General features: G+C 45.7%; 1 protein-coding gene across 1 annotated transcript in view; it reads left to right on the top strand.

Annotated features, from left to right (window-relative positions):
- The window catches only part of PCYT1A (phosphate cytidylyltransferase 1A, choline), a 61020-nt gene that overhangs the window by 12469 nt on the left and 21977 nt on the right, over positions 1-26574 (top strand). Inside the window, exons 2-3 of the mRNA XM_060767278.2 lie at positions 13687-13839; positions 21696-21795. Of these exons, the coding sequence (XP_060623261.1) occupies positions 13723-13839; positions 21696-21795 (217 nt within the window). The 5' untranslated portion in view covers positions 13687-13722. The remainder of the gene's footprint in view (positions 1-13686; positions 13840-21695; positions 21796-26574) is intronic.

Genomic DNA, 26574 nt, shown 5'->3' with positions numbered 1-26574 from the left:
ACCTTTGACTTCTGTTTTTCTATTGCCTGACTCCAGCCTCTGCATGAATGGCAAATATATACAGATCAATAAGGTCAGATTTACTGTAATGAAATTGCAAGCGACATGTTGCAACTGCCATATGATTCATCAGATTACTCAGATTGCCAGAGCATAAAATATATTGTATTGTCGAAGGCTTTCATGGCTGGAATCACTGGGTTGTTGTAGTTTTTTTCAGGCTATATGGCCATGTTCTAGAAGCATTTTCTCCTGACGTTTTGCCTGCATCTATGGCAAGCATCCTCAGAGGTACCTGAGATTGTCTCATCAGACGAGGGACTTTTATAGGAGCCAGAAAGACAAATACAGGATGACTCATGCAGCCTCTCTCATTGAGTTGAGAATGTCTGAGTCGTCATCTTAGGCTTGACAAAATGTGAAAAAACAATGCACTTCTCTAGAATTATTGACTGCACCTGTTTCCTCATGAGGAAGGAAGTGAGTAGTAGGTGCTACAGGGGTCTGTTCTGGGCCTTTCAGTGCTCTTCAACTGCTTTAGCAATGACTTGGAAGATGGCATAAAAGGCATGCCGATCGCATTTGCAGGTGAGACCAAATTGGGAGGGAGAGCTAATATCAGAGAGGACAGGTTCAGAATCCAAATAGACCTTCACAGATGAGAGCATAGTGTCTAGATCTAAGGAAGTAATGCTACCCCTCTATTCTGCTTTGGTTAGACCACATCTGGAATATTGTGTCCAATTCTGGGCACCACAATTCAAGAGAGATATTGACAAGCTGGAATGTGTCCAGAGGAGGGCGACTAAAATGATCAAGGGTCTGGAGAACAAGCCCTATGAGGAGCGGCTTAGGGAACTGGGCATGTTTAGCCTGAAGAAGAGAAGGCTGAGAGGAGATATGATAGCCATGTATAAATATGTGAGAGGAAGCCACAGGGAGGAGGGAGCAAGCTTGTTTTCTGCTTCCTTGGAGACTAGGACGCAAGGGAACAATGGCTTCAAACTACAAGAGAGGAGATTCCATCTGAACATTAGGAAGAACTTCCTGACTGTGAGAGCCGTTCAGCAGTGGAACTCTCTGCCCCGGAGTGTGGTGGAGGCTCCTTCTTTGGAGGCTTTTAAGTAGAGGCTGGATGGACATCTGTCAGGGGTGATTTGAATGCAATATTCCTGCTTCTTGGCACAATGGGGTTGGACTGGATGGCCCATGAGGTCTCTTCCAACTCTTTGATTCTATGATTCTATGAGAGGAGAGCTTTCCAGTCCATGGGTCAGCTGCAGAGTGTAGGATGTGAAACCTCTGAGTCTATATAAATAAAAATGTAATGTTCGTTTGTGGGATTAACATAACTCAAAAACCACTGGACGAATTGCTGCCAAATTTGGCCACAAGACACCTACAAAGGGGTGACCATCACTCAAAAAAAATTGTTTTGTCATTTGGGAGTTGTAGTTGCTGGGATTTATAGTTCATGAACAATTAAAGAGCATTCTAAAGTCCACCAATGATGGAATTGAACCAAACGTGGCACATAGAACTTACATGAACAACAGAAAACACTCCTTGAAGCAGAATATTCCATGTTAAAATAATAATAATAATAATAATAATAATAATAATCTATATAAATAAAAATGTAATGTTCGTTTGTGGGATTAACAGAACTCAAAAACCACTGGACGAATAGACACCAAATTTGAACACAAGACACCTAACAACCCAATGTATGTCCTTCACTAAAAAAAAAAAATGATTTTGTCATTTGGGAGTTATAGTTGCTGGGATTTATAGTACACCTACAATCAAAGAGAATCCAGAACTCCACCAATGATGGAATTGAAACAAACGTGGCACACAGGACTCCCATGATCAAAAGAAAACACTAGAAGGGTTTGGTGGGCATTGACCTTGAGTTTGGGACTTGTAGTTCATCTACACCCAGAGAGCACTGTGGCCTCAAACAATGATGGACCTGGACCAAACTTGGCACTAATATTCCATATGCACAAATATGAACACTGGTGGAGTTTGGGGGAAATAGACCTTGACAATTGGGAGTTGTAGTTACTGGGATTTATAGTTCACCTACTATCAAAGAGCATTCTGAACCTCATCAGGGATAGAATTGGGCCAAACTTCCTGCACAGAACCCCCATGACCAACATAAAATACTGTGTTTCCTGGTGGTCTTTGGCGACCCCTTTGACACCCCTCACAACTCCCCCCTCCCCCGGGGTCCTGACCCCCAGATTGAGAAATGCTGCCTGAAGGACATCCAGTCAATCTCCCCTCACCAGGGCAAGAAAACATCATTAAAGCCCTCCTGACAAAGAGCCATCCAGCCATATATATATATAGATATAGTATAGATTTGAAAGGGACCCCTAAAGAAGGACAATTATATGTTTCATGTTCCAGAGTAGGCAACCCAGACACTCTCCATATCAACACTGGCAAAGAAACAGCAAAACATACTGTTTACCCACAAGCATAAAGAAATTACATATATTAGAAACCAACACTTTCTCATTACTTTATTTTCTAGATCACCAGACTGGGCACAGCAACGCATGGCAGGGGATGGCTAGTGTAAAATAGGCAACAAAGCACATATTTTTTAATTATATAAATGAAAAAAATAATGAGATAGGTTGTGCCTCCATCCATTTTGTTATTACATTTCATATATGTGTTTGCATCTCTTATAAGGGGTTGGTATAACCTCCAGTTTGCTAGTCAGTCTGAATGACTATGTCACAAAATGGTGCATGTCTGAAAAATGTGACACCAACATGAAATGTTTGGAAAACTCTGGCCCACAACTAGCAAAAGGAATCCCAACAAGGAGAAATGTGCAGTACTGCACTTTGGCAGAAGAAATGACATGCACAGATGTAGGATGTTGTTGTTCATTCGTTCAGTCGTTTCCGACTCTTCGTGACTTCATGGACCAGTCCATGCCAGAGCTCCCTGTCGGCCGTCACCACCCCCAGCTCCTTCAAGGTCAGTCCAGTCACTTCAGGAAAACCATCCATCCACCTTGCCCTTGGTCGGCCCCTCTTCCTTTTTCCTTCCATTTCCCCCAGCATAATTGTTTTCTCTAAGCTTTCCTTTCTTCTCATGATGTGGCCAAAGTACTCCATCTTTGCCTCTACTATCCTTCCCTCCAATGAGCAGTCGGAATTTATTTCCTGAAGGATGGACTGGTTGGATCTTCTCGCAGTCCAAGGCACTCTCAGCACTTTCCTCCAACACCACAGTTCAAAAGCATCTCTCTTCCTTCACTCAGCCTTCCCTAAGGTCCAAGTCTCACATCTGTAGGTGACTGGGGAATACCATTGCTTTAACTACGCGGATCTTTGTTGCCAATGTGATATCTCTACTCTTCACTATTTTATCAAGATTGGTCATTGCTCTCCTCCCAAGAAGTAAGGGTCTCCTGATTTCCTGGCTTCAGTCTGTGTCTGCAGTCATCTTTTCACCTAGAAATACAACGTCTGTCACGGCCTCCACATTTTCTCCCTCTATTTCCCAGTTGTCCATCATTCTTGTTGCCATAATCTTGGTTTTTTTTATGTTTAGCTGCAACACAGCTTTTGCGCTTTCTTCTTTCACCTTGGTTAGAAGGCTCCTCAGCTCCTCCTCACTTTTGGCCATCAAAGTGATATCATCTGCATATCTAAGGTTGTCAATGTTTCTTTTAGCAATTTTCACCCCAGCCTTGCATTCGTCAAGCCCCGCACATCGAATGATGTGTTCTGCATACAAGTTGAATAGGTTGGGTGAGGTGACACCTTATTGACAACTATATGAGTGAAAAAGAATATCTAGCAGTCTTAATAGCCCCCGGTGGCACAGTGGGTTAAACCCCTGTGCTGGCAGGACTGAAAACCGACAGGTCACAGGTTTGAATCCGGGGAGAGGCAGATGAGCTCCCTCTATCAGCTCCAGCTCCTCATGCGGGGACATGAGAGAAACCTCCCACAAGGATGATAAAACATCAAATCATCCAGGTGTCCCTTGGGCAACGTCCTTGCAGACGGCCAATTCTCTCACACCAGAAGCGACTTGCGGTTTCTCAAGCCTCTCCTGACACGACAAAAAAAAAGTCTTAATAGAACACAAGCTGAACATGAGCGAACAGTGTGATGCAACAATGTGATTCTAGGCTTCATCAAGAGGAGTCTAGCATCTAGATCAGTAATGGCAAAGTTTGGCCCCTCCAGATGTTTGGACTTTTACTCCCACAATTCCTTCAGCATACTGGCTGCTTGGAATTGTGGGAGTTGAAGTCCAAAACACCTTGAAGTCCAAACTTCCCATACCTGCCCTATGGGTTTTTTTTTAATATCATCAGAGAGGAAAGCTTCACCCCATTCCTTTTGAATACAGTACTACGGAATACAGTGCTGAGACGAGGATTTGCTGAGGGTGGGGTGTGAATCAGCAAAAGAGCAGTTGCAGAATTGGCACTACGTTGTAGCGCATGATTCTGGCATGTGGCTTAGCTCACAGCTCAGAAATGCCAAGCTGTCCTCTCTCCGCATCGGGACAGGAAATCCTCTGTGTTACTCACGTTCACCAGGCCTCCACTTTTGAGGACTGCATCCACATTTCCCATTGGTTGCTTTCAAGAACACCCTCTGCTCCTGAAATATCCTCCCCGTGTGTGTGTCTTCTAACCAGGGAGTGCATCAACATTGTAGAGTTCATGCTGTTTTGATACCCTTAAATCTGTCGTGACTAAGTGCAATGGAATTATGGTTGTTGTTGGGTTGTTGTAGGTTTTTTCGGGCTGTGTGGTCATGTTCTAGAGGCATTCTCTCCTGACGTTTTGCCTGCATCTATGGCAAGCATCCTCAGAGGTAGTGAAACTACCTCTGAGGATGCTTGCCATAGATGCAGGCGAAACGTCAGGAGAGAATGCCTCTAGAACATGACCACACAGCCCGAAAAAACCTACAACAACCCAGTGATTCCGGCCATGAAAGCCTTTGACAGTATATGGTTGTTGTTTTATAAGGTTTTTTGCTTCCTCTTCCAAAGAGGGCTGGTACCTCACCAAACGCCAACTCCCAGGATTCCATAGAATTGAGCCGTGGCAATTAAAGTGATGTTAAACTGCATTCATTCCACAGTGCAGATGCACCCTGTGTAGAGTTTCATTTACAGGTCAGTTCCAGCCTCATTCCTTAAGAAGCAATCCTACTGCATACCAAGTCACATTTTTGTACAGGTTGAGCAATCTGAAATATTCCAAAAATCCAGTATTATTCAAAGTGTGGCACCTTTCTTTACTGATAGTGTGCATAACCTTTACTTCAGGCACAAAATTATTTAAAATATTGTGTATACCACAAAGTGTGCTTACACATGATTGCAATTCATTGCAGTTGAATATTTTTGAGTCATTGTTGGTTGAATCCATGAATGCAGAACCTGTGGAGGTGGAAACCTGGTTGTATTTTGTTTAAACCATGTGTTTTTTAATGAAACATTGTGCGATTGTTGCTTTAAATGTGGTACTATTTCTTTTCTCTTTTTTGCAATTGTACATTATTTTTGTAATTGGTCGATCCTGTACCAAGGGAAAAGTGGAAATTTAAAGTAACAAGAGAGAGGAAGGCAGGAAGAGAGAGTGAGAGAGAAGGAGAGTAAAGAAGGAAGGGACTATCTGTAATTCTTACTTACTTAGGCGATCCCTCATAGTCCGAGGATGATGATCCTCCAAGTTCGGTGTCCTGGCAGTGGGTCCGTAGGTGACTTTGGAGCCCAATTCTTGATCTGCATCTTCTCCCGCAGTGAGGGCATCGGTTTCCATGTGGAAGGCAGTCCCGGTCAGGGTTGGCTTGACAAGCCTTCCTCTTGGCACGTTTCTCTTTTTCGCACTCCATTCGTACCTCTTCAAATTCTACAGCACTGCTGGTCACAGCTGACCTCCAGCTGGAGCGCTCAAGGGCTAGGGCTTCCCAGATCTCAGTGTCTATGCCAGAGTTTTTAAGGTTGGCTTTGAGCCCATCTTTCAATCTCTTTTCCTGTCCACCAACATTCCGTTTTCCGTTCTTGAGTTTGGAGTAGAGCAACTGCTTTGGGAGACGGTGGTCAGGCATCTGGACAACGTGGATGGTCCAGTGGAGTTGAGTGGAGGACCTTCACTTCAATGCTGATGGTCTTTGCTTCTTCCAGCACGCTGACATTTGTCCACTTGTCTTCCCAAGAGATTTGCAGGATTTTCTGGAGGCAGCGCTGATGGAATCGTTCCAGGAGTTGTGTGTGACGTCTGTAGACAGTCCACGTCTTGCAAGTTTATAGTAGGGTTGGGAGGACAATAGCTTTCTAAACAAGCACCTTGGTATCCCTACTAATGTCCCGGTCCTCAAACACTCTCTGCTTCATTTGGAAAAATGCTGCACTTGCAGAGCTCAGGCAGTGTTGAATTTCAGTGTCAATGATGTAATATTGATTGGCTCTATCAACAAGTGTCTGTTCCTTTATCAGACTACCCTCCAGCCCTAGTTTTGCAGCTTCCAGGAGGTAATTCTGGAACCCAAAATCTTTCTTTGCCTTCTTACAGTGGTTCCTGTGGAATTGCCTCCCTCCCCAAATCTTAATTTGGGACCCAAACCAAAAGGGGTGTAACTTTATTTTGGGGCTAGCCAAAATATGTCTGTAGGAGTCAGGGAATTGTTTGGTGGGGGGGGGGGGGTGGGATTTAGCTGCCACCTCCAGTGCGGTTGGTTGCCCAGCCATGCCACATCTATTTATTTATTTATTTATTTTATGCATTTATTGACCGCCCCTCTCAGCCCAAGGGCGATCTAAACCACATTATTCTCGATGTGCTTTGTACCAAAGGAGGAGTGACTTCCTCATTCCATTGACGTGATGCCATCTCAGCCAAAAGCGCATTGTGCAAAGTATGTGGGCACGCATGTGATATTTTGGTGCTCTCTCGACACCCACGCCATTAGAGCAAACCTTCATCCATTCCGTCCAGACTGTCTGGGTATATTTGAGGGGACTGTTTTCACATAAATGAAAAAAAAAAGTTGTTTATTTCCAAGGCACTGTTCCTTGGTAGAAAAGATTAACTCTGGTTGTTTTTGTGGTCTTGTTTTGGAACTTTTGGGGGGGTCTGTCTTTTGTGTGTGATGATTCAGTGGCAACCTTTTGTGGAAGCCTTCCTCGGTTTGATGGGTTTAGCCCAGAAATGGGGCAGATATTAATTCCTGCTTCACGAGTCTTTTGTAGCTGAAGGCTTTGTGAGCCAGAATACTCTTTATTAGAAAGATGAACCATTTTTCTCAGGTCACAGAGATATACTTAGATATGGGTTGCTTTGAGTTTTTCAGGCTGTATGGCCTGAAAGAAGAATAGAGCGTGTTCCAGTAGCATTCTCACCCAGTGTTTTGCCTGTATCTGTGGCAAGCATCTTCAGAGGTTTGTTCAGAGATCTGTTGGCAGTGAGGCAAGTGGAGTGTTATGTATACTGATGGAACACTTGTTCTGAATAGGAGCCTAGTGTCTAGATCTAGGGAAGTAATGCTCCCCATGCTCTATTCCGCTCTGGTTAGACAACACCTGGAATATTGTGTCCAATTCTGGGCACCACAATTCAAGAGAGATATTGACAAGCTGGAATGTGTCCAGAGGAAGGCGACTAAAATGATCAAGGGTCTGGAGAACAAGCCCTATGAGGAGCGGCTTAAGGAGCTAGGCATGTTTAGCCTGAAGAAGAGAAGGCTGAGAGGAGATATGATAGCCATGTATAAATATGTGAGAGGAAGCCACAGGGAGGAGGAGGGAGCAAGCTTGTGTTCTGCTTCCCTGGAGACTAGGACGCAATGGAACAATGGCTTCAAACTACAAGAGAGGAGATTCCATCTGAACATGAGAAAGAACTTCCTGACTGTGAGAGCTGTTCAGCAGTGGAACTCTCTGCCCTGGAGTGTGGTGGAGGCTCCTTCTTTGGAAGCTTTTAAACAGAGGCTGGATGGCCATCTGTCAGGGGTGCTTTGAATGCAATATTCCTGCTTCTTGGCAGGGGGTTGGACTGGATGGCCCATGAGGTCTCTTCCAACTCTTTGATTCTATGATTCTATGAAGTGTGGGCCTGTTTTTGGCTGATGAGATAGGATTGTTGTTGTTGTTGTTGTTGTTGTTGTGTGCTTTCAAGTCATTTCAGACTTAGGTTGAGCCTGCGCAAGGGCCGGGAAATGGTCTTGGAGGGCTGTATCCAGCCTCCGGGCCTTAGTTTGAGGACCCCTGTTCTAAAGTACGAGGGTTGAATGAAAAGTAACGCTTCTACCTTCGTAACTCTCCAACAGATGAAAGCAGGGCCGTAGCCAGAAAAAAATTCGGGGGGGGGGGGGGTTGAAACTTTTTTTAGCAAATCATGAAGAGTAGTTCGATAACACAACAACATTTTCAATACAGTCCAAAGATCCTTATTGCTCCGTAAAAGGTATAAGATACAAGGTATGCAAGGCTAGTAAGGCCAAAAATAGCCAAAACAATTAGGGTTTTTTTACCTGAAATTTTTTCAGGGAGGGGGGGTTGAACCCCTAACACACACACACACAGACACACCCTGGCTACAGGCCTGGATGACAGTACTGGTATGCAGCAGATACTGACTTGTTCAGAACTGTCTCCTCTACAGTTCCATTTTTGCGGGAAGCCTTAGCATTGAACGGTTGTGTTGTTAAAGTGCGAAGTATGGAACGCTGTGCAGACAGTCGGACAGTCGGTCAATGCGACTTAAGCAACGTGCAGTCATTGAATTCTTGACAGCAGAAGTTGTCACCCCAAAGGAGATTTGTCACAGAAAGCAAGCTGTTTATGGAGATTGTGTTGATGTGAATACTGTGCGTCATAGGGCGAACAAGTTTAAAGATGTTGAGGTGGGAACATCTGACTTGCATGACAAACAAAGAGTTGGACGTCCTATGACAGCAACCACTGAGTTTCACAAGAAAAAGGTTGACAGGTTGATTCAGGATGATCGTTGTATCACTCAGAGAGAAATTTCAAGCATAATCGACATTTCACAAGAATGTGTGGGTCACATTATTGCTTTGCTTGGCTATCAGAAGATCTGTGCACGATGAATATGTTGAGAGAACTGTGAGATGCTGGTTGCGGAAACAGAGTGTCAACTTCTTCCGTGACGGTTTCAGAAAACTTGTTCATCATTGACAGAAATGTATCCAATTATCTGGTGATTATGTGGAAAAGTGAATAGTGGTAGTTAAAGAGCGCATTCTAAGGATTATTTCTGTGTTTGATATTTTCATAGAATCATAGAATCAAAGAGTTGGAAGAGACCTCATGGGCCATCCAGTCCAACCCCCTGCCAAGAAGCAGGAATATTGCATTCAAATCACCCCTGACAGATGGCCATCCAGCCTCTGCTTAAAAGCTTCCAAAGAACGAGCCTCCACCACACTCCGGGGCAGAGAGTTCCACTGCTGAACGGCTCTCACAATCAGGAAGTTCTTCCTAATGTTCAGATGGAATCTCCTCTCTTGTAGTTTGAAGCCATTGTTCTGTTGCGTCCTAGTCTCCAAGGAAGCAGAAAAGAAGCTTGCTCCCTCCTCCCTGTGGCTTCCTCTCACATATTTATACATGGCTATCATATCTCCTCTCAGCCTTCTCTTTGGTGCTCTCTAGACACCCACGCCAGTAGAGCAAACCTTCATCCATTCCATCCAGATTGTCTGGGTGTATTTGAGGGGACTGTTTTCACTAACACATAAATGAAAAAAGTGGTTTATTTCCAGCGCACTGTTCCTTGGTAGAAAAGATTAACTCCGGTTGTTTTTGTGAACTTGTTTTGGAGCTTTTTGGGGGGTCTGTCTTTTGTGTGTGATGGTTCTGTGTTTGATTTATTAAAATATTCCCATCCAAACCCAAGTAACGAAGCTGGAGGCATTACTTTTCATTCAACCCTCGTATTAAAAGGTCCTGAAATGCAAGGGGTGGATATGACACTCTGCCCAGGAAAACACAAGGGAAAACATGACCCAGTTCAAAAAGGGAAAACTGTGTTGACAAAATAAAGCCAAAACAAATGTTATCTGTAAACATCTGAAGCAGGGAAGTCACTTTCCGTAGCAGGCAAAGCAGTTGTGGTCCACATTAAGCTCAGGACTAATTTGCCGCTAATGAATTCCAACTCCATGCCGTTTGCCGGGTTTCCCCACCGGGAACTTTTGTTGTGGTTGGAAATAGGGCAACTGCAGCTCATTGTTCCCAGCGCTTGAAACACTTGCCTGTCTGCTTTCTGCGTGATTCCATTTTTAATCAATGCGCCCCTTTATTCCTTTTGTCTGGAGAGGAACGTGCAAACGGCAGATGGGCATCTCCGGCACAGGGTGGCCTCTGTCCAACAGAAAGGACAGTCCTGTGAATGAGGCCCTCGGTTGTCAGTTTGGTCAATAATGGAGAAGGAGCCGGCTATGGCCAACGAGGAGGAGGGGTTGCCCAAGCTTTCCATCCAAGGCAGCTGGTGCCCACTCCTTTGGAGGCTTCCCTCTCCTTCCCATCCCTTTTTTCTTGTGAAAGGGATTTGGGAGTCTTAGTAGATCACAAGCAGAATGTGAGTCAACATATGATGCAGCAGCTAAAACAGCCAATGTGACTCAAGGCGGCATCAACAGGAGTCCAGTGCCAGGATTGAGGGAAGTCATAGTCCACTCTGGGTTGTTGTAGGTTTTTCTGGGCTATATGGCCATGTTCTGGAGGCAATTTTTCTCCTGACGTTTCGCCTGCATCTATGGCAAGCATCCTCAGAGGTAGTGAGGTCTGTTGGAAGTAGGAAAAATGGGTTTATATATCTGTGGAATGACCACGGTAATGATTCAGCTGATCACCTTGATTTGCATTCAATGGCTTGGAAGCGCCTGGGGGGAATCTCTTGTTGAGAGTGATTTTATGTGCCTGTTTGTTTCCCCTCTGTTGTTTTGCTGTTGTAATTTTTGAGTTTTTTAATACTGGTAGCCAGATTTTGTTCATCTTCATGGTTTCCTCCTTTCTGTTGAAATTGTCCACATGCTTGTGGATTTCAATGGCTTCTCTGTGTAGCCTGACATGGTGGTTGTGAGAGTGGTCCAGCACTTCTGTGTTCTCAAATAATATGCTGTGTCCAGGCTGGTTCATCAGGTGCTCTGCTATGGCTGATTTCTCTGGTTGGAGTAGTCTGCAGTGCCTTTCATATTCCTTGATGCGTGTCTGGGAGCTGCGTGTGGTGGTCCCTATGTAGACTTGTCCACAGCTGCATGGTACACGGTAGACTCCTGCAGAGGTGAGTGGATCCCTCTTGTCCGTTGCTGAACGTAGCATTTGTTGGATTTTCTTGGTGGGTTTGTAAGTGGTTTGTATGTTGTGTTTCCTCATCAGCTTCCCTCTGCGGTCAGTGGTTCCCTTGATGTCTGGCAAGAACACTTTTCCTCTGGGTGGATCTTGGTCTTGACTCTCGTGGGTTGTTCTTGGTCTTGCAGCTCTTCTGATGTCTGAGGTGGAGTCTCCATTGGCCTGTAGAGCCCAGGTTCAGTTCATCTTGGAGAAGGTGGGGTTCGCAGATTCTTTTTGCACGGTCTGCCAAGGCTTTATAGTCCACTCTCTTCAGCTTTGGTCAGATCTCACCTGGAATAATCTTGTGTCCAGTTCTGGGGAAGGCAGTTCAGCAAGGAGGTGGACAAGATGGAAGGTGACCCAAGGAGGGCGACCAAATGACCCTAAGGTTTGGAAACCAAGCTATATGAGGAGCGACTTGGGGGACCCGGGAATGTTTAGCTTGGAAAAAAGAAAGCTGAGATGGGACATTAAAACCATGTTTAAATGTTTGAATGGATGTCACATAGAGGATGGGGCAAGCTTGTTTTCTGCTGCTCCAGAGACTTAAGGCAGCAATGGATTCAGATTGTTTTGGTGGAAAAGTGATTGCACCTAAACATTACGAAGATCTTCCTAATGTTTAGGAAGAGCATTACATTCCTAATGTAATGAGGAGCGGCTTAAAAGTTGGGCATGTTTAGCCTGAAGAAGAGAAGGCTGAGAAGAGGCATAATAGCCATATATAAATACTAGCTGTACCCGCCACGCGTTGCTGTGGCCAACCTTCCCTCCCTCTTTCTCTCCTTTCTTTCTTTCTTTCTTTCTTTCTTTCTTTCCTTCCTTCCTTCCTTCCTTCCTTCCTTCCTTCCTTCCTCCCTCCCTTCCCCTTCCCCTTCCCCTTCCCCTTCCCCTTCCCCTTCCCCTTCCCCTTCCCCTTCCCCTTCCCCTTCCCCTTCCCCTTCCCCTTCCTTCTCTTCCACTTACCTTCTTTCCCCCCTTTTCTTTCCCTTCCTCTTTCTCCCCTTTCTTCCTTCTCTACCTATTCTTGGACTGCAACTCCCAGCACTCCTCCTGATCTATCTATCTATCTATCTATCTATCTATCTATCTATCTGTATCTAATATATCTGTCTCGAGGATTGCTGGAAGTTGCAGTCCAGGAATAGGAAACTGGAATATGCAGGGATTGGGATGCTCTCAAAGAATTCCAAGGAGAAGAAAGATTGCCGCTTGGAAGAAGTGCATTGGAATCATCCTCCGATCCTAAAGGGCCTGGTCTAAGGGATGCTGGGAGCTGTAGTCCAGAAGACAGTGTGGATATGCTATTGTGTGTTTGGTTTGCTATGGGAAGTCGTTTTTGCGCGTGCGCCGTAGCGTCTTTTTGCTTTTTTGGATTTTAAGTTCCTTCTGATGTGTTTTTCAGTGTTTTTTATTAGTGATGGTCACTCATTGGCCTGATATGTGTATTGTGTCCAAATTTGGTATCAATTCGTCCAGTGGTTTTTGAGTTATGTTAATCCCACAAACGAACATTGCATTTTTATTTATATAGATATGAGGGGAAATTATAGGGAGGAAGGGAGCAAGCTTGTTTTCTGCTGCCCTGGAGACTAGGACACAATGGAACAGTGGTTTCAAACTACAGGGAAAAAAGGACATTAGGAAGAACTTCGTAACGGTGAGAGCTGTTCAGCAGTGGAACTCTCTGCCTTGGGCTGTTGTGGAGGCTCCTTCTTTGGAAGCTTTTAAGCAGAGGCTGGATGGCCATCTGTCAGGGGTGCTTTGAGTGTGGTTTTCCTTCTTGGCAGAATGGGATTGGACTGGATGGCCCACAAGGGGCAATCATCTTTTTCCAGATATTTTACTGTAGAGGCTTGATTGCTCTCTGTTTGGAGTGCTTTGCTTGTGTTTTCCTGCATGGTCAGGTGGGGCCGGGCTGGATGGCCCTTGTGGTCTCTTCCAACTCCGTGATCCCATGCTTCTGACGCTCCTGCCCCATTGAACTTGGGACGTGGGCCTAATCTTTGGCCGGCTGCTAAAATAAGCTTTCCTTTGCAGCATTCCTGCTGGGTCATGGGGGAGAGAGAGAAAGAGAGAGGGAGGCCTTCCTGGCAGCCAGCTGGCACCTGGCGTTTATTACCTCTGCAGCAGATAAGAGCAGCTGGGAACGGCAACAGATATCCCCAGCTTGGTCCCGTTCGCCGACAGGACATAGCAGTGGCTGTTGCCGTTCACCACCTTCCGCCACTGCCACTTTCTCATCGCTTCTCTCCCAAGGCGTTGGACATCTCTTGACCCCCTGGAAGGTGTAAACCTCCTGCTTCTTCTTCTTCGTTGTTCCTGCAGGTCTTTCCAGCTGAGCTTCCGGACGCAATCCGCGGGATGGAACCCCAGGCCTCATCCAGGCTCAGTTCCAGGAAACGGAGGAAGGAAGGAGTCGGACCCAATGGGGCCGCCGAGACGGATGGCATCCCCCTCAAAATGCCAAGGAGCTGTTTAGTAAGTTTTTTTTTAAAGCCCAGCATGGAGAGATCTGATTTTCTTTGTGTGTGGGGAACTTCTGAGCAAACTTTGGCCCTCCAGGTGTTTTGGACTCCAACTATAAATCCCAGCAACTACAACTCCTAAATGACAGAATGAATGTATTGTCGAAGGCTTTCATGATCGGAATCACTGGGTTCTTGTAGGTTTTTCCGGGCTATATGGCCATGTTCTAGAGGCATTTTTTGCTGACATTTTGTCTGCATCTATGGCCTGTTGAGGTCTGTTGGAAGTAGGAAAAATGGTTTTATATATCTGTGGAATGACCAGGGTGGGGCAAAGGACTCTTGTCTGCTGGAGCTAGGTGTGAATGTTTCAACTGACCACCTTAATTAGCATTTGATGGCTTGGCAGTGCCTGGGGGAATCTTTTGTTGAGAGGTGATTTGTGTGTGGAGAACTTCTGAGCAAACTTTGGCCCTCCAGGTGTTTTGGACTCCAACTATCAATCCCAGCAACTACAACTCCCAAATGACAGAATCAATGTATTGTCGAAGGCTTTCATGGCCGGAATCACTGGTTCTTGTAGGTTTTTCCGGGCTATATGGCCATGTTCTAGAGGCATTTTCTGCTGACGTTTTGCCTGCATCTATGGCAAGCCTCCTCAGAGGTAGTGAGGTCTGTTGGTAGTAGGAAAAATGGTTTTATATATCTGTGGAATGACCAGGGTGGGGCAAAGGACTCTTGTCTGCTGGAGCTAGGTGTGAATGTTTCAACTGACCACCTTGATTAGCATTTGATGGCTTGGCAGTGCCTGGGGGAATCTTTTGTTGAGAGGTGATTTGTGTGTGGAGAACTTCTGAGCAAACTTTGGCCCTCCAGGTGTTTTGGACTCCAACTCCCACAATTCCTAACAGCCGGTAGGCTGTTAGGAATTGTGGGAGTTGGAGTCCAAAACACCTGGAGGGCCAAAGTTTGCCCATACCTACCTTAATTTTTAATTTCCAGAAATGTGGAAGGAAACCTATGCCGTGTATTATGCCGTGTATACGACTCCGGCCCAGCGTACCTGTCTGAACGTATCTCCTTCTATGTCCCACCTTGGAGTTTAAGATCTTCGGGGGAGGCCCTGCTCTCGGCCCCGCCTCTATCACAAGTGAGGCTGGTGGGGACGAGGGACAGGGCCTTCTCGGTGGTGGCCCCTCGCCTGTGGAATTCACTCCCCGGGGAAATTAGGTCATCAACCTCCCTCCTCTCCTTCAGAAGGAAGCTGAAAACATGGATATGGGACCAGGACTTTGGGTAATCTGGTAGACTGATAAGATAATGATGACCAGGAATTGGAAAGGACTATGGTAATGCTGAATGGACTTACGGATATTAGAACTCGGTGAACGTTGGCCACTAGAATCATAGAATCAAAGAGTTGGAAGAGACTTCATGGGCCATCCGGTCCAACCCCATTCTGCCAAGAAGCAGGAATATTGCATTTAAATCACCCCTGACAGATGGCCATCCAGCCTCTGTTTAAAAGCTTCCAAAGGAGAAGCCTCCACCACACTCCGGGGCAGAGAGTTCCACTGCTGAACGGCTCTCACAGTCAGGATGTTCTTCCTCATGTTCAGATGGAATCTCCTCTCCTAGATTGGCTTTTAATTGTTACTGTTTTAATTGATTGTTTTAACTATTGTGGTTATTACTCTTATGTAATTTATCTGTTGAATTGTTGGCATCGAATTGTGCCGGTTGTAAGCCGCCCTGAGTCCCCCCCTTGGGGGTTGAGAAGGGCGGGGTAGAAGTGCCCGAAATAAATAAATAAATAAATTTTGTGAGTCTACATTGCCATAGGTGCCCCTTGGTGGCGCAACAGGTTAAATTGCTGAGCTGCTGAACTTGCTGACCGAAAGGTCGGCAGTACGAATCCAGGGAGCGGGGTGAGCTTCCACTGTTAGTCCCAGCTTCTGCCAGCCTACCAGTTCGAAAACATGCAAATGTGAGTAGATCAATAGATACCATTCCATCGGAAAGGTAATGGTGTTCCATGTAGTACATAGTAGGAGATACGTTCAGACAAGTAATCTGATTTGATGCAGGCCAAAATCCCATTGGCTTTTTTTGCTGCCACATCACATTGTTGGCTCATGTTTAACTTGTCCACGAGGACTCCAAGATCTTTTTCACATGTACTGCTCTCGAGCCAGGCGTCCCCCATTTTGTATCTTTGCATTTTGCAACTCTATGATTCTATGAAAACTCACAACAACCCACTTTCCAGGCAGTTGCGAACGACGTCCTTTTACAAAGGCCTGTTCCTTCTGATGGGAGCTCCTGAGTGGCATGCTACACCAGAATGAAACTAATCCACTGCTTTGCCTAAGTCCATAATGTGATCACTCCCTCCTGTCCCACCCAGAAAAGGTGGGCAGATCTCTCCAATCATTCTGCTGTCACCTGAGAGCAGGACTTGCCGTAAGATCGGTGGAGAAATCCTCCAGCCTCCCCGCCTCCTATCAGATGTCAGCTCTTTACCCTTTCCACCTTTCCCTTACTGGCCTCCCAGCTGTTCTACACCCAAAGAAAAGCCTGGCAGGATTTTGGCACTCCTGTGTCACCTTCACTATCCATGCCCTGTAGTCAACATGATTCTTAACAAGAGCAACCTGCCACAAAGTGTGTCCTGCCAAGGAAAAGTATTTCTGCATTGCTTTATTCGACAAAGTGCAGAGTTGTGTAAATAAATCAGATTTTTTTCTCTCACTAGGTATGCATACATGCGTGTTCACATACAGTTTTATTTCATAACAGCTCTGTGAAGGGAGGTTTGGTTTCCAGGTAGGGCCTGGCCCGTCCACTGTTGCGCATAGCGTGTTTCAGTCAGGTCCAATGCAAAAGGCACAATAGCATTGCACCCAGGCAAGAGGAAACAGAAGAGTTAAAACATAAACTTGCAATGTTGCAAACAAAAACAAACAGTGCAACAAACGTACATTGTCCTTGTAAGCAATACAGAATAAGGCTTCTTCAGCTTCCTCCAAATGAGAGAGCAGTAGAAATGGTTGAGAAAAATGCCTGAGCAAAGGCTCCTCAGAGCAAAGCCGAACTGTATTCTACTTGCTTACTTACTTTACTTAGGTGATCCCTCGTTGGATGAGTAGGATAGTCTTCCAAGATTCTTGTGAGTCCGTAGGTGACTGTGGAGCCCTATTCTTGACCTGCATCGTTTCCCGCAGTGAGAGCATTGGTTTCCAAGTGGAAGGCGGTCTTGATAAGGGTTGGCTTGACGTGGCTTCCTCTTGGCACGTTTCCCTCTTTTACCCTCCATTCATGCCTCTTCAAATTCTGCAGCACTGCTGGTCACAGCTGACCTCCAGCTGGAGCGCTCAAGGGCCAGGGCTTCCCAGTTCTCGTTGTCTATGCCACAGTTTTTAAGGTTGGGTTTGAGCCCATCTTTGAATCTCTTTTGCTGACCACCAACATTCCGTTTTCCATTCTTGAGTTCGGAGTAGAGCAACTGCTTTGGGAGACAGTGGTCAGGCATCCGGACAATGTGGCCAGTCCAGCGGAGTTGATGGCGGAGGACCATGGCTTCAGTGCTTGTGATCTTTGCTTCTTCCAGCACGCTGACATTTGTCCACTTGTCTTCCCAAGAGATTTGCAGGATTTTCCGGAGGCAGCACTGATGTAATCGTTCCAAGAGTTGCATGTGACATCTGTAGACAGTCCACGTTTCACAGGCATATAGCAGGGTTGGGAGGACAATAGCTTTATAAACAAGCACCTTGGTATCCCTACGGATGTCCCAGTCCTCAAAAACTCTCTGCTTCATTCGGAAAAATGCTGCACTTGCAGAGCTCAGGCGGTGTTGTATTTCAGTGTCGATGTTGACTTTGGTGGAGAGGTGGCTGCCAAGGTAGCGGAAATGGTCACCCCACCGGGAGTGATCCAAACTTACTAGTTGACCTACGTTAGCAGCTGCTCATAATAATTAACATCATAAGGTTTTCTTTAATACACACACATACTTGATCATGACTTACTCTAACAAAACGGACAGACAGAGCATGAGTGTGCAAGAAGAACACAGTGGAGATCTTAGGCCACATTTAGCTCATAGTTCCCACAACTGCCCAAAAGCTCTGATGTGTGTGTGGAGGTGTGCATATATACAACATACCACAAGTGTTGTAGCATGAGTCTGTATTCCTAAGAAATCCTGGTTCTTGGAATTTCCCAAAGTATTTAAAGTTCTCTGCCAGTGAACTCTAGTATCTGCCCAAACTGCCAACTCCAGTCTTTCATCAAATGCAACCATGGCATATAGAGTGGAATAATACAGTCGGGCATCAGTATCCGCTGAGGCTTGGATACGACCCCTTGTGGATATCAGAATCCTTGGATGCCCAGATTCCATTCTATACCATAGGTAAACAGCTCAAAATGGTGCTAATATTTTATAATTTTCCCCTAATATTTTTTTGCATCGCAGTTGTTTGAATTTACTGATGCAGAACATAGATATATGTGTGTGGTCACAAACAGCTGCGGAAGCTTTCCCCCTCTGATTAAGGAGTAAACTCACACCTTTGTGACAGACTTTATACAAAAATATGGTACACAGAGTCCATTTACCATGGCTGAAGACTGGAATACTTCTCCAGCCTTCTTTTATTGATACTTCCAGATAACTGGAGACTTCTTACTTGCAGCAAGCTGGTTTTGGACTCCAATTGCATCATTGGTGGGGTTCAGAATGCTCTTTGATTGTAGGTGAACTATAAATCAAAGTAACTACAACTCCCAAATGGCAAAATCAAATCCAACCCCACCAGTATTGAAATTTGGCATATTTGGTAAGGTAAGGTAAAAGTTTCCCCCTGACATTAAGTCCAGTCATGTCCAAGACTGGGAGTTGGTGCTCAATTTCTACTCCGAAGAGCTGGTGTTGTCCATAGACACCTCCAAGGCTGACATGACTGCATGGAGCTCATTTATTGAGTATTTGTGCCAAATTTGGTCTAGTGAATGAAAATTCATCTTGCACTTCAGATATTTCTATTATGATTCATAGCAGTAACACAATTACCATTAGGAAGTAGCAATAATAATTATTTTATGGTTGGGGGGGACACCACAACATGAGGCACTGTTTTAAGGGGTCACGGCATTAGGAAGGTTGAGAAACACTGACCTAGAGATTCCTAGAGAGATGCTCTCTCAGGTGAAAAATAAAATTGTGGGTTTTTAATGTGCATTTTATGTGCAGGGATCCAACATGTCTAGCCCCCAACGAATGTGGGGGGCTGATTTAAGAAACAAAAAATTCCTTACTGTTGGATTTGCTGATTAGTTAGGATGAAGGGGAAAGAAAGAAGTTTTATGACAACTTCGAAATCCACCCGGTTACATTTTGCATGGGCTTTCTTGAGCTCACGACCAGTTCTTCAGATACGCTGTGTCACGGCTGTAATCCAGAAAAGCATGTGCTGCAATCAATCAGTCTCAAAGCTGTCATAAGACTCCCTGTCTTTGCCTCTGCTCTTTTAATACTGTTTGTTTACTGTTACAGTATTACCGTTTATTACTGTAGTTTTCCAAGGCCTTTAGGCAATTTTTCCTCCTATCCCTTGGATATCTTCTTTAAAAATGAACATGCCATGCATTGACCTCCATGGCCCTTTCATCTTCTTTTCTTTAGGCGATCCCTCGGTTTCCGAGGATGATTGTCTTCCAATATTCTTGTGGGTCCGTATGTGGCTGTGAAGCCCTATTCTTGCTCTGCATCTTCTTCCGCAGTGAGGGCATTGCTTTCCAGGTGGAAGGCGGTCTCGGTCAGGGTTGGCTTGATGCGCCTTCCTCCTGGCACGCTTCTCCCTTTCGCCCTCCATCCGTGCCTCCTCAAATTCTGCAGCACTGCTGGTCACAGCTGACCTCCAGCTGGAGCGCTCAAGGGCCAGGGCTTCCCAGTTCTCAGTGTCTATGCCAGAGTTTTTAAGGTTGGCTTTGAGCCCATCTTTCAATCTCTTTTCCTGTCCACCAACGTTCCGTTTTCCGTTCTTGAGTTCGGAGTAGAGCAACTGCTTTGGGAGACGGTGGTCGGGCATCCGGACAACGTGGCCGGTCCAGCGGAGTTGGTGGCGGAGGACCATTGCTTCAATGCTGGTGGTCTTTGCTTCTTCCAGCATGCTGACGTTTGTCCGCCTGTCTTCCCAGGAGATTTGCAGGATTTTCCGGAGGCAGCGCTGATGGAATCGTTCCATGAGTTGCATGTGACGTCTGTAGACAGTCCACGTCTCACAGGCATAGAGCAGGGTTGGGAGGACAATAGCTCTATAAACAAGCCCCTTGGTATCCCTACGGATGTCCCGGTCCTCAAACACTCTCTGCTTTATTCGGAAAAATGCTGCACTCGCAGAGCTCAGGCGGTGTTGTATTTCGGTGTCGATGTTGACTTTGGTGGAGAGGTGGCTGCCAAGGGAGCGGAAATGGTCAACATTTTCTAATGTTACACCATTAAGCTGTATCACTGGCATTGGAGAGGGGTTGGCTGGTGTCTGCTGTAACAGCACCTTGGTTTTCACGATGTTGAATGACAGGCCAAGCTTCTCGTATACTTCTGCGAAGGTGTTTAGAGTGGCTTGTAGATCTTCTTCTGAATGCGCACAGACGACGTCATCAGCATACTGGAGTTCTATAACAGATGTTGTTGTAACCTTGGTTTTGGCTTTCAGTCTGCTGAGGTTGAATAGCTTGCCATCTGTCCGATAGATGATTTCATATAAACACAGGGTAGCACTATTTTTGGATCATGAGACTTCAGTTATTTATTTATTTATAATTTAAAACTTTTGTATCCCGATCTTCTCTACCTCCGTAGAGGGACTCAGACCAGCTAATAGCAAGGATTCAACGCTAACAATGCAATCTAAAACATCCTACATCAACAATAAATTAAAATACATATAGACTAAAATACAGAGAAGCCAGTTCAACAAGATAAAATCATTCAGTCCGCATATGTGGTCGATAACTTTAGTCAATTGCCAGTCTCCACCATAATTCTGGGAATGCTGGAATGTGTCCAGAGGAGGGAGACTAAAATGATCAAGGATATGGAGAACAAGCCCTATGAGGAGCGGCTTAAGGAGCTGGGCATGTTTAGCCTGAATGAAGAAGAGAAGGCTGAGAGGAGATATGATAGCCATGTATAAATATGTGAGAGGAAGCCACAGGGAGGAGGGAGCAAGCTTGTTTTCTGCTTCCCTGGAGACTAGGACGCGGAACAATGGCTTCAAACTACAAGAGAGGAGATTCCATCTGAACATGAGGAAGAACTTCATGACTGTGAGAACCGTTCAGCAGTGGAACTCTCTGCCCCGGAGTGTGGTGGAGGCTCCTTCTTTGGAAGCTTTTAAACAGAGGCTGGATGGCCATCTGTCAGGGGTGATTTGAATGCAATATTCCTGCTTCTTGGCAGAATGGGGTTGGACTGGATGGCCCATGAGGTCTCTTCCAACTCTTTGATTCTATGATTCTATGAATGCCTCGTTCCATAACCAGGATTTCACTAGCTTCCTGAAGGTCAGGAGGGAGGGTGCAGATCTGATCTCAATCGGGAGAGAGTTCCATAGCCTGGGGGCCACCACAGAAAAGGCCCTGTCTCTCGTTCCCACCAGACGCAATTACGAGGGTGGTGGGACCAAGAGCAGGGCCCCTCCAGAAGATCTTAGCAGCCTTAATGGTTCATAGGGGAGAATACGTTCGGATAGGTAAACTGGTTGCTTTTAGGTTCCGATCCAAAGCTGAATAAAGAAACTGGATGTTTTCCTCCTCTAGTTCAAGCTAAACTTGCTTTCTTGGCACCTTTTCTGAACCCAGGGGCTGAGGGAGCCGGCGCCGTTTTCCGATGAGCTTGAGGTGGATTATAGCAAGCCGTACAGCCGGGTGACGTTTGAGGAGGCCACAAAAGGGACGCCGCGTAAGTAAATTCTCAAAGGAGCCTGTCTGATATTGTGCTGGGTAGGTTTACATTTTTTTCCCTCCAAAAAAATTGTATATACTGGATTTCATATCACAAAATCACAAGTCGAACACTTCCCAAGTGTTTAGGACTATTATTATTATTATTATTATTATTATTATTATTTTGTTTCTCTTATTAGTCTACTCCTTTAAGTAACATTATATAGTCACACTTCTCTTTTTAATAATACTCTTCTAATTCATCAACCTCACCGCTGACTGATGTCCCTATCATTGTTATAACGAAGTAATAAACACTTTGAAGTTGGATAGAAATTCCTCAATGTGTCCATCTCAGCTAATTCACAAATCTTCACCAGCTGTTGTTCTACTTTGTCTTTTCTTCCTCGTGCACTTTTCTTCTTTTCCCCTCTGACATGCATCAATCTTGTTTCCATATCTCTTCCTCAATGTGTTCAGTTGATGTAGAATCCCAACAATAATCTGCAGTCTTATGAAGTTAACCACCACATCTGAATTTCTTGAAACTTGACCAGTCTTTGAATAATGCAGTGACAAACTTCAGCCCTCCAGGTGTTTGGAATGTCAACTTGCTATTTTCTGTTTGTGAGTTTTATTTATTGATTGTATTACTGTTGCAGGGAGTTTCAGAAAAACATCTACTTCTGCTTCATTGACTATTCTAAAGCCTTTGACTGTGTGGATCATCATAAACTTTGGCAAGTTCTTGGTGGGATGGGCATACCAAGCCACCTTGTCTCTCTCCTGAGGAATCTGTACAAGGACCAAGGAGCAACAGTCAGAACTGACCACGGAACAACAGACTGGTTCAAGATTGGGAAAGGCGTCCGGCAAGGCTGCATCCTTTCACCCAACCTTTTTAACTTGTATGCAGAACACATCATGCGAGGATGTGCGGGGCTGGATGAATGCAAAGCTAGGGTGAAAATTGCCGGAAGAAACATTAACAACCTCAGATATGCAGATGACACCACTCTGATGGCCGAAAGCGAGGAGGAGCTGAGGAGCCTTCTAATCAAGGTGAAAGAAGAAAGCGCAAAAGCCGGGTTGCAGCTAAACGTCAAAAAAACCAAGATTATGGCAACAAGAATGATTGACAACTGGAAAATAGAGGGAGAAACCGTGGAGGCCGTGACAGACTTTGTATTTCTAGGTGCAAAGATGACTGCAGATGCAGACTGTGGCCAGGAAATCAGAAGACGCTTCCTTCTTGGGAGGAGAGCAATGTCCAGTCTCGATAAAATAGTCAAGAGTAGAGACATCAGACTGGCAACAAAGATCCATTGCCTAGTCAAAGCCATGGTATTCCCTGTAGTCACCTACGGATGTGAGAGCTGTACCTTAGGAAAGGCTGAGCGAAGGAAGAGAGATGCTTTTGAGCTGTGGTGTTGGAGGAAAGTGCTGAGAGTGCCTTGGACTGTGAGAAGATCCAACCAGTCCATCCTCCAGGAAAGAAAGCCCGACTGCTCACTAGAGGGAACGATACTAGAGAAAAAGTGGAAGTACTTTGGCCACATCATGAGGAGACAGGAATGCCTAGAGAAGACAATTATGCTGGGGAAAGTGGAAGGCAAAAGGAAGAGGGGCCGACCAAGGGCAAGATGGATGGATGGCATCCTTGAAGTGACTGGACTGACCTTGAGGGAGCTGGGGGTGGTAACGGCCGACAGGGAGCTGTGGCGTAGGCTGGTCCATGAGGTCACGAAGAGTCAGAGACGACTGAACGAATGAACAACAACAACATTACTGTTGCTATTGTTTTTATTGTTGTATTGTGGGCTCGGCCTCATGTTAGTTCTGCTGGACCTCTCAGCGGCCTTCGATACCGTCGATCACGGTATCCTTCTGGGCCGCCTCATGGATATGGGGCTCGGAGGCACTGCTCTGCGGTGGCTTCGATCCTTCCTTGAGGGACGGACCCAGAAGGTGTCATTGGGTGACACCTGTTCGGCTCCGCAACCGTTGTTGTGTGGAGTCCCACAGGGTTCAATTCTGTCCCCGATGTTATTTAACATCTACATGAAGCCGCTGGGAGAGATCATTCGGAGTTTCGGACTAAGATGTTATCTCTATGGAGATGATGTCCAAATCTGTCACTCCTTCTCACCTGTCACCAAGGAGGCTGTCCAGACCTTGAACCGGTGTTTAGCTGCTGTGTCGGACTGGATGAGAGCTAACAAATTGAAACTGAATCCAGACAAGACAGAGGTCCTACTGGTCAGTCGCAAGGCCGAACAGGGTATAGGGTTACAGCCTGTGTTAGACGGGGTTACACTCCCCCTGAAGACGCAGGTTCGCAGCTTGGGAGTGATCCTGGACTCATCGCTGAGCCTGGAAGCCCAGGTCTCAGCGGTGGCCGGGAGAGCTTTTGCACAATTAAAACTTGTGCGCCAGCTGCGCCCGTACCTTGGGAAGTCTGATCTGGCCACGGTGGTCCACGCTCTTGTCACATCCCGGTTGGATTACTGCAACGCACTCTACGTGGGGCTGCCCTTGAAGACTGCTCGGAAACTTCAACTAGTCCAGCGAGAAGCAGCCAGGTTGCTCACCGGAGCGGCGTACAGGGAGCATACCACCCCCCTGTTGCGTCAGCTCCACTGGCTGCCGATCCAATTCCGAGCACAATTCAAAGTGCTGGTTTTGACCCATAAAACCCTATACGGTTCCGGCCCAGTGTATTTGTCCGAACGGATCTCCCTCTACATCCCACCTCGAAGTTTAAGATCTTCTGGGGAGGCCCTGCTCTCGACCCCACCACTCTCACAAGTGAGGTTGGCGGGACGAGGAGCAGGGCCTTCTCGGTGGTGGCCCCCCACTTGTGGAACTCACTCCCAGGAGAGATTAGATCGGCGACTTCCCTTCTGGCATTCAGGAAAAAACTGAAGACCTGGGTTTGGGACCAAGCCTTTGGACACACTGGCAACTAAATTAAGGATCTGACGATAGACAAGGACAAATGGAATGGATATATGGACTCTGAACCTGAGCATGAGACTGTTTTAAATTTATTATGTATTGATGTTTTAATTTTAACTGCTGAATTGCTTTTTTGTACTTTGTATTGCTGTCAATTGATTTAGGCATCTAATTGTGCCTCCTCTGTAAGCCGCCCTGAGTCCCCCCCGGGGTGAGAAGGGCGGGGTATAAGTAGATGAAATAAAATAAATAAATAAATAAGCCGCTCCAAGTCCCTTGGGGAGATGGTAGCGGGGTACAAATAAAGTATTATTATTATTATTATTATTATTATTATTGTTATAACTTCTACAATTCCTAACAGCCAACACCTGCAAGGAATTGTGAGAGTTGAAGTCCAAAACACCCGGAGGGCTGTAATTTTCCCTTCCCTGTCACGTATCAATCAGAAATGGCAGGACTTCTGTTTGCCAACTGGGTCACCTCCCCTTGACCCAGCCCCACCTTCACAATGGAAGCCGTCAAATCCCCATAATCTCTCTCCTAGTTGCTGCAAGGCCATCAGGGGTGAGGCTAAGACCTTTCGCAATCAGGCATTGCTTTGCGCAAGGAGGATGAAAGCAAAAGGACTTCAACAAGAGCAGATTTCCCCCAGTAACTGAGAGCAGCTAGCTAGTTTTCTTCGTAAACACAAAGCATTCTAGGTTCTTGGGGCAGGCATGGGCAAGGAATTGTGGGAGTTGAAGTTCAAAACATGTGTAGGGCCAAAATTTGCACATGGCATATTTGGGGCATGATAGTTGGCCTTCAACTGTCCACCAAGTCTATCCAAGGGATGTGGGTAACAATTTCCTATGTGTTTCAGTCAACTTCTGGTTGGAAGAAATGTCTCTCTTTGGCCTGAAACGGATGGGAGGGAAGGACATGAAATGAAGCAAAATTAGAAATACAAGAGATGGCTTTAATGTTTACAAACATTGCCCCAGTCCACATAGGGAGAAACATAATGTGAGAGGGAACGGTTCCTTGTTTACTTCTCCAAGAAGGAAACGTGAGAAGCCTCCGCCCTCTTGCTGGGCACATGACGTGCTGCTCCTCTTGCAGAGAACCTGGCTCTCTTCCATGTTTGGGTCTTGGGAAGGTATTAACGTTGTCCTGAAACCAAAGAGTTTCATGTGCATCACTTGAATCGCTTCTAACTCAGTGCTACAATTTGGGGGAAGCATACAATTGACTCAATGCTACGAGGGGCTTACGAGCATGTTAGAGAAAACACTTTTCCCTAGTGAAATGGTAGATGTGTATTCTCTGATTATGGGAGTCTTATAATAATAGAATGATTGACAACTGGGAAATAGAGGGGGGAAACGTAGAGGACGTGACAGACTTTGTATTTCTAGGTGCAAAGATTACGGCAGACGCAGACTATAGCCAGGAAATCAGGAGACGCTTCCTTCTTGGGAGGAGAGCAAGGACCAATCTCGATAAAATAGAGATGTATGGCCATGGTCTAGAGACATTTTCTCCTGACGTTTCGCCTGCATATATGGCAAGCATCCTCAGAGGTAGTGAGGTCTCTACCTCTACCTCACTACCTCTGAGGATGCTTGCCATAGATGCAGGCGAAACATCAGGAGAGAATGCCTCTAGATCATGGCCATACAGCCCGAAAAAACCTGCAACAACCCAAAGGTGTCATTATTTCGGCCTTCTCTGTGAACAAGTTTCAGATTTTGGAGTTTTTCAGATTCCAAACCAGGAGTGCTTAACCTGTATCAGAAAATAGTGTTTGTTCCTTCTTTGGAGGACTTTACTCAGAGGTTACAAGCAGGATCAT

The sequence above is a fragment of the Anolis sagrei genome, chromosome 3 (assembly GCF_037176765.1).
Source record: "Anolis sagrei isolate rAnoSag1 chromosome 3, rAnoSag1.mat, whole genome shotgun sequence".
NCBI lineage: Eukaryota > Metazoa > Chordata > Lepidosauria > Squamata > Dactyloidae > Anolis > Anolis sagrei.
The sequence above is the reverse complement of the archived record's forward strand: the minus strand, read 5'-3'. Positions and strand labels throughout refer to the sequence as shown.